Raw genomic sequence first — 12,500 nt, 5'->3', positions numbered from 1 at the left:
GTATATATATGTATATATATATATATATATATATATATATATATATATATATATATATATATATATATATATATATATATATATATATATATATATATATATATATATAAATGTGTGGTATCAAGTTTACTTTTTGCAGAGCACGTGAATGAACTAGGCTTTTCACAACAGTTGGTAATCCTCATAATTTGAATTTAATAGATACAATCATTCCAGCTAATGACCGATCTTTCAATACACAAAAAACTACTGTAAAAAAGATATTGTGTCCTGCAAATAGCATGTACCAATTTATGTCTCATTAAGTATTTAAGAAAGCTCTGTATGTTTTATATCTAGTTGTTTTTTATTGTTCCTTTATATTATTTAGCTCTTTGAGTTTCCGTTCCAACTATCTTGCTTCGAATCACCTTGCATACAGAGAAAATACAGCTAAAGCGTAACCACTAATTAATATTTTAATTTCGTTTTCCTTTCTGCACATGAATCATACAATATATGGTACATATTTTCAAAAAAAATGCAACGAGTGCAGTGTAAAACAAACTCGGATGATGTTAAATTGCGAGTTTAAAATTAACGTGACTCCTTTTGTATTATACATCAACAAATATTTATAACGCTGCGAGCGCCACGCGATAAACTTCTGTACTTGAAGTTAAAAACATGTTGTTAATATTTTGAAGGGAATTGGGATACAAGAATTTCAGCAGCGCGGTAGTTATACTAAATAGAATTCAGGGTGCACGTACATGATTGGAACACGTGCGGAAAGAACGGACCTTTTCAGAAACATCACTGCAATAACTAAATTATGGCTTTAATTACAAATATATATGTGATATCGAGTGTACCTTTTGTTCCCACTCAGATCACGTGAATGAATTAGATATCTTTACGATTAGTTGGTAAACATCATAAGGTAAGGATTGAATAGATACAGTCATTTGGGCAAATTACTGAACTTCCAATACCCAAAGGGACCACTGTCCAAAAACAAATGCTGTGTCCCACTGAGAGAATGTAAGACTTTATGTTTCATTAATTAATTTGAAGAAAAAAAATGTGTATGTTTATATATTGTCGTTTTTCATTGTACTTAAACTTAAATGAATATGTTGTTAAAAGTATCCTTACAGATTCAAAACCCTGTTAATTAATAGAAATCTCGTAAAAGATCTACTTCGTTTACGTACAGAAATTTGATCTTTGGAGATACTCGGAAGAATCCAGTTGGTATTGTCGAAAGTTGATTGTTCCCTAGGTGTCTGGGAAGAGAAAAAACAACTGGTCCTGACATTGTACAAAAGCATGCTCAAAAATGATGACAACTTGGATAGTTGCAACAGGTCTCATTTGATAAATTGATGGCTATACTTACAAAGATATAAGACCAGAACAGTTGGATAATAAATCTTTGGGTAAGTACTTCAGTCCATTGTAAGAAATATCTCTGATGTAGTAAAAAAAATAAAATCAATGTGGTATAGCAAAAGAAAAATAGATCAATTTAAATGAATCAAATGTGAAAATGTATATTTTTGGTGATAAAATGAAATTGATCAAATCATTTACAAATATTGTATAACAATTTCTGAGATTCTGTTGTCAAATGGTTGGATTACATTTGACAAGCATTGGTTTGTTGTACAATTATCATACTCTAAGATTACATTGAAACACCTGCTTATAAGGTGGTAAGAGCCATATACTGTTTATCAATGCAAATCGTAGACTTATGTGTGTCTTTTTGCCGCTGCTTTTCACTTCAATTACTGTGTTATCGGCTGTTGTATATTCTGCTACTCTATTTGTATATATATATATATATATATATATATATATGTATGTATGTATATATATGTATGTATGTATGTATGTATATATATATATATGTATATATATATATATATATATATATATATATATATATATATATATCAAATTGATCTCCCTATAGTACATGTAGGAAGATAAGATGATGGGGTTTCAAATATACAACTGTATTGAACTGAAGAGTCATATTTATCGTATAATAAATAAAAGTGCATATTCAGTGTTATCTACATATTTAAAAGGATGACTTTAGTACAGGGTTGTCCAACCTACGGCCCACGGGCCACAGTCCGGCCCGCCGCAGGGTTGCGTCCGGCCCGCCAGAGATGCTCTGCGATGCGAACTTTTAGTGAGCAGATTTATTGATAACAGTTTTAAGCTATATAATCAATCATTCGAACCTTCTGGGTCCATAAAACTGCATACAGGTCAGTTTGTGTGACACTCTCTCAGCGGAGGGGGGGGGGGGTGGGGATGCGGCTGGACTTTATTCATGTTTTATCAGGAAGGAAAATAAATCAGTGCGCTCCGCGCGCAGTGCTCACATTTTGTTGCCTTGGGCTTCGGGCAAGAAATCGAAAAAATCGAGCGTAGGATTCATGCGGCCCCCTCCTTCATCATAATCATTCCATCTGGCCCTCCTCTGCAAAAGGTTGGACAACCCTGCTTTAGTAGAATTGTAGCATTGGTTGTAATAAAAAAAAACGATATGTTTCTACGACTATTCCACAGAAAAGCTATTACAATTGCGAATATCTACAATTTTCTTTTCAGGTTGTATTGATGATGAAGTCGGCACCTTGATAGAGGTGTAGATGTCACATATCCATCCTGTTAGTTTCATAATCATACCATATGATATCAAAAGTATTTCTTTAACTTCGTTTAAACAACAGAGCATCCATGTATCACATCTAACAGCATTCGTCTTCAAAAATTGTGTAGTACATTTAACAATAATCTATTTAAGTCCAACAGAGAACTAAGTTTTCTATCATTGACTTTGGCGATTTGTTTCAGAACCGGAATTCAAAGACTGTATTCAAAATTAAATAGCCCACTAACTGATTTGCAAAAGGCTCATGTCTCACAAATGAAAATAGCCGGATGCGTTTAAAGTGACAGAGCTATTTAATTGATTACTTTATTGCTTAATCTCCCTCTACTTAAAAAAAAACATTCGTTAAGAGACGGAATACCAGAAGTCCAAACAATAATACGGTAATTATAAACTAACAAATCCTTTAGATTCTTATTGTTTCTGAAGATCCCTTGCTGGATTTCAGTGATGAGGTTGTGAGAGATGTCACTGTAGACAAACAATGGAAGAAAACATGTTGTCACGCACAAACAAAGCAGATATTATTAAGAAAATACACCAAAGAAAGAACTTGAGCAGAAAAGCAAAACAACCAAACGACTGATCCGCTCCCAATCTGTCCCGCCAGACGATCTGATCATCGTCAGGTGTGTATAACGATTGCCCTAGAAAGGGAACACATACCACACATGATCTTAGCCTAAACTCAGACAAGCTACTAAATCACAAATCACATACACACAAAACAGATACAGATTGCCATAAAGTATGTGTATTGTTGGTTGTAGAAAGGAAAACAAATGTTAATGATATTGTTCTGGAAATAATAAAACTGTTTTAGTTTGGAACAACGACTGTGATGGAATCTGGTTTCCTAACTGAAGTACAGAGTAATATGATGAGGAAAAATGCATATGCCTCAAAGAGTTCTGTTGTCGTAAAGCTAGGTAACTTAATATTGAGTTATGTTTCCTAGTTTCGAGCATACATTTCTTTAATATTAACCAATTTCAAATATATATATATATATATATATATATATATATATATATATATATATATTTATATATATATATATATATATATATACATACATATATATACATATATATATATATATATATATATGTATGGATACATTTATTTATCTGTATATTAGTTTTAGAGAGGTTTAGAGAGGATTATGATGACTATATAAACTTACATATCTGTTGCCATAATATTCCAAGAAAATGTATCAATATGGATGTGAGATATCCTATTTCGACCGAGTTTTCTAATTGGAATATTATGAAATGAACATTAAATCATATTAAAAATACATAATGAAAATTTAACATAAACATGAAATTAAAGAATATTTGGAAATATGTTACAAAATATTTGTTAATCACTGCATTCTTTTTTGTTATGCCTTTTCTACTGACCATTGTACATTATTATGAAGGCTTGCATGTTTGTGTAAAGGTATTCTCAGGAGAATCTCTTACAAGATAAAGTAATTAAAAACAGATGATTATAAACAAAACTGCTTAAACATCAATGAGTGATGATGAGTATAATGGTGGACCAAAGAGTATGACTAGAAAATTAGGGGTTTAGGGAAAATAGCAAATGTTACTATTACTAGTAATTGGGTTATTGCAGCACATGAAACTAAGTACTAATCTTTAATATTTTTGGTTTCGCTTAAATAGAGTTATTCTGGCATGAAATATCTACATGCATTAACAACGTCGACATTAAACCGTGTAGAAACGCCATACTTACATTTGATTAACTTTGGACAATGAAGAAAACGTTCTTGGTTTTAAGAAATGGATTTTATTTTACATGAAACTAAGTACTAATCTTTAATATGTTTGGTTTCGCTTAAATAGAGTTATTCTGGCATGAAACATCTACAAGGCATTAACAACGTCGACATTAAACCGTGTGGAAACGCCATACTTACATTTGATTAACTTTGGACAATAAAGAAAACGTTCTTGGTTTTAAGAAATGGATTTCATTTCGCGTCATGTCCCTGCAAATAAACAAATCGGTGGTAATATTATCTATATATTTAAAGTTACTATTTCTTGGAACGTAAAGTAAAGATGAATTCATTTTATGTAATGACACTGTTCGTTACGTCGCTTGATTGTTTAGAGATGACGTTTCTATATGGAATATATCCAGACAATATATTGTGCACGTAGCAGTAGCGCAGCAAAAACTAGTCCAGAATCTCCCAAACATCATTCTGGTTATTATTTTATGGTGTTCAAGTTTCCAAATGTTGCATCTCTACACGCCCTATTAATTCACTCTCAGGCTTCCTCTATCGAGGACAGGAATTCGTTTTGATTTCCATTTTTGTACAGTGGGGGCTACGGGCTGCAGCAGATGGATAAATATTGTTGTCGTCACATTGTTACCGGCCAACTGGAATTCGAACCAGCCTTGTCGGCCTAGCTATATTACTAGTAGGTGGAGATCATAATCATTATCATAGTTTTGACTTTTCGCAATTTATCACAAATGAATAAATATCTTTGATTGAAAGAAGACATTAAACCCTTTGAATAACATTCACACTTACATCATTTTAAGGTTTATCAAATTGACAAACATGCGTTCTGGTATTTCCTCTATTAAATTTCTTGACAATTGTCTGCAAAAAGAGCAATTTAGATATAAGATAACTAGGTATTAAATATTAAAATTGGAATGGTATTTTATTTTTGTTACTTGTATACAAATTATTTACTCAGGTAATTATTCATTTTTGTGTATAATGTCTTCTGCTTCCTTTGAATACATGCGTTGGAAATCCATTTCCACTCCGTACAACTCCTCTCCCAACTGATCCCTAACCCAATCACTCCCCACCTAACCACCTGTGCAGTTATAAGATTTCGCCTTAAAATAATACATATCAATAAAAATGACGTTTTCGTCACGTATTCGAAGAACAACATGAAACATGTTTTTTAAACATGTCTGAATAAAAGAAACACAATTTTAGACAAAAGTTGTAAAGAAGAACAAACATCGTTGTCATGTTCGAAGTTTTCCAAAATAAAGTCTCCGATAGATTGACCAGTTTGTTGTTTGCGAGATCCCTGCAAAGAAAAGGAAAACGAAAGTTGACAAAAAACTTCAAAATGCCACAAAAAGACGTATAATAAGAAACTTCCTTCACAAGACATTTAGCACAAGTACTCCATTGATGCAACTCGAGTAAACCTAATCCAATTGAGTGAATGATCAGAGATCTATGGAAACAACTTTAACGATAAGAAAATAAGATTATGTAATTTGTAAAAATAACGTAAATAACATATAGAGATAGACTTACAGTACTTTTATAGTCGGTGTGTAATAAACCACGTCCTCGTGTAAACACTCGAGATCATTGTTGGACAGCAGCCTGTGAATATATTTTTGTTCGAATACTGTTTTGCATTACGTCATCAAATCAACGAGCTGTGAGTACCATTTACGATAGCAAGAATAAAAAACGTTTTCTTTTTGAAACCTACTTTGTACAACATTTCGAAACTTTTCAATAAGGTAGCGAGCTGTGATTTGTATAGCTTATTTATAAAAAAAATTATAAAAATTAAAACCTCATTTCAATACCTATCTGTCAATACTTGGGTCCCTATTGACAAAAATGAACAGATTTTAAGTAGTTACAATGTGTAAATAGCTTCCCTAAGGGACAATTATATGACAGGAAAATTGTCAATAAGGAGTTAATTAAAAAGCTTCCGTTACAAAAACAATTCACCTCTTGTAGGACGTTTATCTTTTCATTTAGCGAAATAATCAAGATAATTATGATGAAATTCTTAAATTGGAGTATTCGGTTATAAAAATCATTACGATATCACGAAATAATCATATAATTAGACGAACAGAGCCTGCAGTTTCTCGTTGTTCCGAACCAATTTCTCCGGTAGCTCGACCAATTTGTTGTGACTAAGATTACTGCAAATAACAACATGGAATCGTTCAAAGCAACGGGTAGGAATGCGTCAAATTTACGTTTCACTGAAATACTAAACAGTTTAAAGTAAAGTAGATTAGTAAAAATTAGTGAAATTTACCTTAGGCTACAATTCTTGTTTCAGTGTATTTGAAAGAAAAGTCGTAGAATACAAAAATATAACATCTCGGAAAATTAGGCATTCACTGTGTTTACAACATCAATGTGCATAATGAGCTAAAATGTATATATTAATAAATCTAACTAGAATTAAGAAAAGTTTTGTGTAATTTGTTCATATGTGTTCGTTTACTAAATAATATTGAACATTCTCACTAGCTGCAGTCAATACACCTTGTAATCGCATCGTATTAAAAGACAACAAATAAAACACAGAAAATGTGTTCGTCTGTCACTATGACAACAATGATGATAAACAGTGGCAAATACATCACGTGTACAAGCAGCATACACTTCTCTCTAGCAAAGTATAATCTTGTTCTCTCCGCTAATTTTTTTTCTTGTTTAGATGTTTAATGTGAATTTAATATAACTCACATGGTTTTCAATTCCGTTGTTGTGATAAAAGCATTCCAATGAATAGAAGTCAAATTGTTCATCAATAAATCTCTATAGAAAGAAAATTGAAAGAGTACTATGACAGCATCACGGATGATAACGTATATCTGTACGTGAGCAATAGTGTGATACGACCATGAAATACAAAAATCAAATAAACTACCAGTAGTACAAAAATAATAAACTGGCCGCTTATAACGCGCCATATCTGTCAACCTGACGCTCCTGTCGCAGGTAATGAGAACTATTTCAACTACACAGTGCAGACTCGGCATGAAATGAAAAGTAGCAAAATAGAGTTAGTCAAACATAATTAAGCGTTAGCTGCGGTAGCTACCGAAAGCTAGGAGGTAGCGAATTCCAGAGGGGTGGTACGGATCTGGAATAGGATCGGTGTCCTGAAGAATTTTGAGTTCTAGTCTAGTCTAGTCTTACTAGAACATTAAAACAAAGATGAAAAAAAAGACAAATGTTTCATCTGTGTCCTCAAAAATATACATCAGATGATAATGACTTAATCTTGTATGAACGCAGTTTAAACTGTATTAATGTTTTTATTGGCTTTTCATTTAAATTTTATTATTATTATTATGAATATAGCAGGCTGATAATACGTTACTTAAAAATGCTTTTGATACCAAACATTTCACCCCTTGCAGGATTATTATCATTCCATTGGGCGGAATTATCAAGTAAAATATGCTGTGTACTTTGACATTTTTAAATTGTTGTATTCGGTTATGAAATATTTTATGGTACTATAAAATTAAAATATAATAATACGAACAGCAATTGTAGTTTCTCGTTATTCCAAACCAATTTCTCCGGTAGTTCGACTAAGTTGTTGTGACTAAGATCACTGCAAATAACAAAAATGAATAGTTAGAAGCAACAGACAGAAATGCGTCAACCTTGCAACATTGTTCGTGAATTTTGCTCCGGTAAGTGTACGTTTCACTGAAATACTGAACAGTTTGAAGCAACGTAGATTATTGCATTGTAACAACATGACCAATAAAACTATGTTTGCCAATAAAACTTTCTTATTGAACATTGTCAGTTCTCACAGAAAAAAAAAAAAAACAATTCTACACGATTGTTCCTTTTACCTTGTTTATTATGGTCGACTTTGTTTGAATTGTTCTACTAGAGACAACATTTCAGTAAGGATAGAAATCGTCAAGGAATCCAAGATTATATATGTCCTTGTCATAGAATCCCATAAACGTGTGTACTTTACCATAGATGAACCGTACATGTTGTTTACACTCATGCTCACGCGATGTAGTACATATAACTGATGTGGCAACGAACGCTTACTTACATATTTCAGTAACATATAGTACTAATTGTTTAATTGTGCTAATTAAATTTGTTAATATGATTGTAACCTCTCATACTGTTAATTTTGCTTGGTTGATAACGTGTTATGAACATCTGTAACATCAGGAATAACTACCTATCACCGCATAGTATTATGACCGTACAATACATCCTCGTATGTTGTACAATGTTCCATGTTACGTTACATTTTAACATATCCACGAGTTTTAAAACAAACAGAAACATTTGAACTTCTATTTATATTTTCAAAGTCTGAATTAAGTTTGTGAGCATTTCTTGAGTTCAATTTTTTTTGGATAACAAACATAAACTAAAGTAGGAAATTTTTTTCTTCAGCTAGGTAAGTCATTTTATTCTCTTCCAGCATCATCCTTTGAATGTAGATGCAGTGCACAACTGTCTTTGTGAAAGTAACAATATGAACCAATTGAGGCATTGCGGATAATTCACTGACTCCAGAAAGTATATATATATCCTCAACAGCTACAGTTAGGTCAAACCTAGTACATAAAATAAAGAAACACAATAGATAAGAAATAGGCAATTCCGTGTTTAACAATGAATATAAGCTGAATGAAGTATGATTTGAGACCTTGCTCCATAACTTACATTAGTTTAATCTTCTTGTTGAAAGCAAATGTGTCTTCAGACACACTGTTAATAATGTTATTCTGTAAGGATCTGGGTAAATAAACAATCGGTTACGAATTTCGGAGCCATTAGTTTCATAAAAAAACCTTCATATTAAATGCGTTTGAAATTAAAAAAACAAACATATATAACGTATTTTACGTTCTTTTACTAACACTTAACCAATTTGCTCTATATTCAGTGCGTTTGTTACATGTGTGAAATTCTCGTTTCAAACTTGTTGAAATTTGTCGAAAAGCTATCTCGTTTCCACGATAATGTAACTCGAATATTGGAAACTCACTAAATATTTCCAACTATGACGTTAAGTGTTAAACTCATCACAATTTCCTATTTTAGGGCTTAATGGGTTAACCCATTATTACAAGCCTACATCTATGATATGAGTTTCCAAAAATACCTAAGGCCACAATCCTTGTTTCAGTGTCTTTGAAAACATGGTTTTAAAAAAAAGGATTACATTTCGAAAATGTGCACGTGCATGATTTATAATATTAGGGTGGTTAAGGAAATATTGTTCATTGGTTTTCTTATACAAAATATTATGAAACCTATTTTACTAGCTGCAGTCAATACACCTGGTAATTGCATCGTATTAAAGGACAAACAAGAACCAGGGGCTGATTGGACCACATAGATTGTCTTCATTTGTCATAATTGCAACTGCAATACAAGTGTCACATATACCACGTGTCCAAACAACACACACTTCCTGGGCTGTTCTAGCAAAGTATAATCTCGTTCCCTCCGTTTTATTTATATTGTTATGTAGATATTTAGTATAACTTTAATATAACTCACATAGCTTTCAATTGTGTTGCAGTAATGAAAGCATTCCAATGAATAGCAGTCAAATTGTTAATTGAGAGATCTCTATAGAAAGAAATTGAAAGAGAAATATGACAGCATCACTGATGATAACTCATATCAGTACGTGAGCAATACTCTGATAAGACCATAAAAAAACACATAATATTAACTATCACTAATATAACTAAAACATTTATATGCAAAAGATTACAACTGTTTTATCTTTGCTTTCAAAATAGTAAGCAAGCTTTGCTAAAAAATTGTTATGATGATATGAAAGTATGATATCAATACTAAACATCGGATGACATTGCTTTAATATTATGTGAACGCGGTAAGAAATATGGTGACAGTTTGTTCCTTAATTACATGATCCAAACAGTGGAACATATACTAGATTTTTATGTAGATATTTGACTGAAGCAAACCTTTTACAGAGTACCCGATACTCATTGCTGGTACAGTACCTATTGTTCATGTCATGTAATGCATATTCCCGTGTAACGAACACAGTATTTGCTGTACCAGCTATGATTGCCAGATAATCACCGACAGTACGTTTCGCAGAATTACAAACGAAAAACGAAATCATATCAAACTTACATTTTCGTAACATTCGGAGGGATGTCCTTAGGGACATCGTGTAGGTTCCTATTAGAACAGTCCATTTCATAGTACTGCTGTGTATTACGACAAAGACATTTTGCAATACCCCCGCATGCCGTTCCAGGAACTTCAAGGGAATAAAATAATGCATATATGTATATATATATATATATATATATATATATATATATATATATATATATATATATATATATATATATATATATATATTGAATCTAAGCAGCAAAAACAGGCAAAAGGCTACACTAAACAACACTGAACATTTTGTGTCCCTCCGTTACCATCGGAATTGTCCCTCCGTTACTGTACGAAATCAGCTGTAGATTTGACAATTGATGCCTGTTCATCTAATTTTTCCTTGGTGTATGTGAAGCAATGTACCAGCCAACACCTGATATAAGTTACATGGTCAGTGCAACTTAAGAACAGTGGATTTGACATCTTCTAAAAAAAGTGTGAAAACACGTGTTCATTTGGTGTCCCTCTGTTACCATGATGTTTTTCATGCCATATTTTTCCTACAGTAACAGCCACAAGAATGAAGTTTATGGGTATGAAACAAGTAACTACCTGTCTAGATAACCACACAAGAAATTGCAACATACTCCCTCAAACTAATGCAAAGAGAGACAAAATGTGTAAGGAATACAGTCAAATGTCCCTCCGTTACCGCTTGACCCTGCCCATATATATATATATGTGAGGGAATATCGAGCGCCCTCATATAACCTCATCAAATTCCTCGCGCATAGTGATAACCTTTGACCTGAAACTGCTTCTTAGCATGTTGGTGTAACCAGAACAACTATCCCTATTGTTTAAGCGTCTATAATCTTAGCACTGGTCTGTCTGTTGTTTACGACCCTCCACACACGCTATATCGACTGCTGTTAGTAAACTGCGTTCATACACTTTCTCTTCGAGAATATCAAACGTTGCTGGGCGAGTTGAGCTTCAAAGGTAATTAAGCCAAGTTACTGGAACGATGAAGTACAATAATGGAACATAAATTAGTAGATGCTAATGAGGGCGTTGTGGTCAAGTGGTTAAGGCAGTGGACTTGTGATCTAAGGATTACAGGTTCGAGCCCTGGCCAGATCATTGCGTTGTGTCCTTGGGCAAGGCGCTTTATCTCCATTGCCTCTCTTCACCCAGGTGTATAAATGGGGACCTGCGAGGTAACTTGTAAATATAGTTGCGTGCGCCGGTTTGTGGCTGCACCCTATGGGAAGTCCCCCGGGGGACACGTGGATGTGGTGCACTGTGGTGCCCCAGGAGAGATTGATTGAATTGTGCACACTTTGGTGTGTCGGTGTGACAAGTTACCAATGACCAGGGGTTAAGTTGTAAAGTCGTGTGAGGAGGCATTAGCCTCATACAAGACTGTAAACCTTCAACTTTTTTAACTTTTAACAGTTCGATTATAGTTTCAATGCTCACTCGGGTGCTCTGTCAAGTTTCACTCGTTTAGTGTAGGCTGGTCTATTTAACAATGTGTACGCTGTGTATAGGCTACTGGTCGATTACCGTTAACGTTAAGTGTATGTAGGAATCATAGCCTTAACATCGATTAAGTGGGTATAGGAACGTGACTTTTACATCAAATTAAGCGGCTTGAAGTCTGTTATTTGTCATGCTCATTTCTGTTGTAATAATTAAGAGTGGATATATATATTGTGTCCGTAACTAAGATGTAAGATAAACATGAGAACCTGCATGATTCTCATGTGAGTACACGTGTAGAGATACTTTAGATTGACCAGTTGGGGAAGTATTCAGATTTGGAATTGCGCCCTCAGTAAAATGGCGGTAGTTAAAATGGCCGCGCCCATGTACCGTTAGTGTTTACGATTGCAT

The 12,500-nt window shown here is 33.3% G+C and overlaps 2 protein-coding genes and 1 long non-coding RNA gene across 3 annotated transcripts in view; 1 reads left to right on the top strand and 2 right to left on the bottom strand.

Moving 5' to 3' along the window:
* The window catches only part of LOC139982239 (uncharacterized), an 81,986-nt gene that overhangs the window by 10,926 nt on the left and 58,560 nt on the right, over positions 1–12,500 (bottom strand). The window lies entirely within an intron of this gene.
* LOC139982242 (uncharacterized) overlaps positions 4,544–12,500 on the bottom strand; it is a 14,779-nt gene continuing 6,822 nt past the window's right edge. Inside the window, exons 3-12 of the mRNA XM_071994894.1 lie at positions 10,620–10,749; positions 10,008–10,079; positions 9,165–9,236; positions 7,999–8,070; positions 7,191–7,262; positions 6,563–6,634; positions 6,000–6,071; positions 5,692–5,763; positions 5,241–5,312; positions 4,544–4,682 (exon numbers count right to left, since the gene is read on the bottom strand). Of these exons, the coding sequence (XP_071850995.1) occupies positions 4,607–4,682; positions 5,241–5,312; positions 5,692–5,763; positions 6,000–6,071; positions 6,563–6,634; positions 7,191–7,262; positions 7,999–8,070; positions 9,165–9,236; positions 10,008–10,079; positions 10,620–10,749 (782 nt within the window). The 3' untranslated portion in view covers positions 4,544–4,606. The remainder of the gene's footprint in view (positions 4,683–5,240; positions 5,313–5,691; positions 5,764–5,999; positions 6,072–6,562; positions 6,635–7,190; positions 7,263–7,998; positions 8,071–9,164; positions 9,237–10,007; positions 10,080–10,619; positions 10,750–12,500) is intronic.
* The window catches only part of LOC139982244 (uncharacterized), a 15,140-nt gene continuing 13,497 nt past the window's right edge, over positions 10,858–12,500 (top strand). The window contains exon 1 of the long non-coding RNA XR_011798071.1: positions 10,858–11,603. This is a non-coding gene — a long non-coding RNA (uncharacterized lncRNA). The remainder of the gene's footprint in view (positions 11,604–12,500) is intronic.

The sequence above is a fragment of the Apostichopus japonicus genome, chromosome 16, assembly GCF_037975245.1.
Source record: "Apostichopus japonicus isolate 1M-3 chromosome 16, ASM3797524v1, whole genome shotgun sequence".
NCBI lineage: Eukaryota > Metazoa > Echinodermata > Holothuroidea > Aspidochirotida > Stichopodidae > Apostichopus > Apostichopus japonicus.
This window is presented reverse-complemented; position numbering and strand designations above follow the sequence as displayed.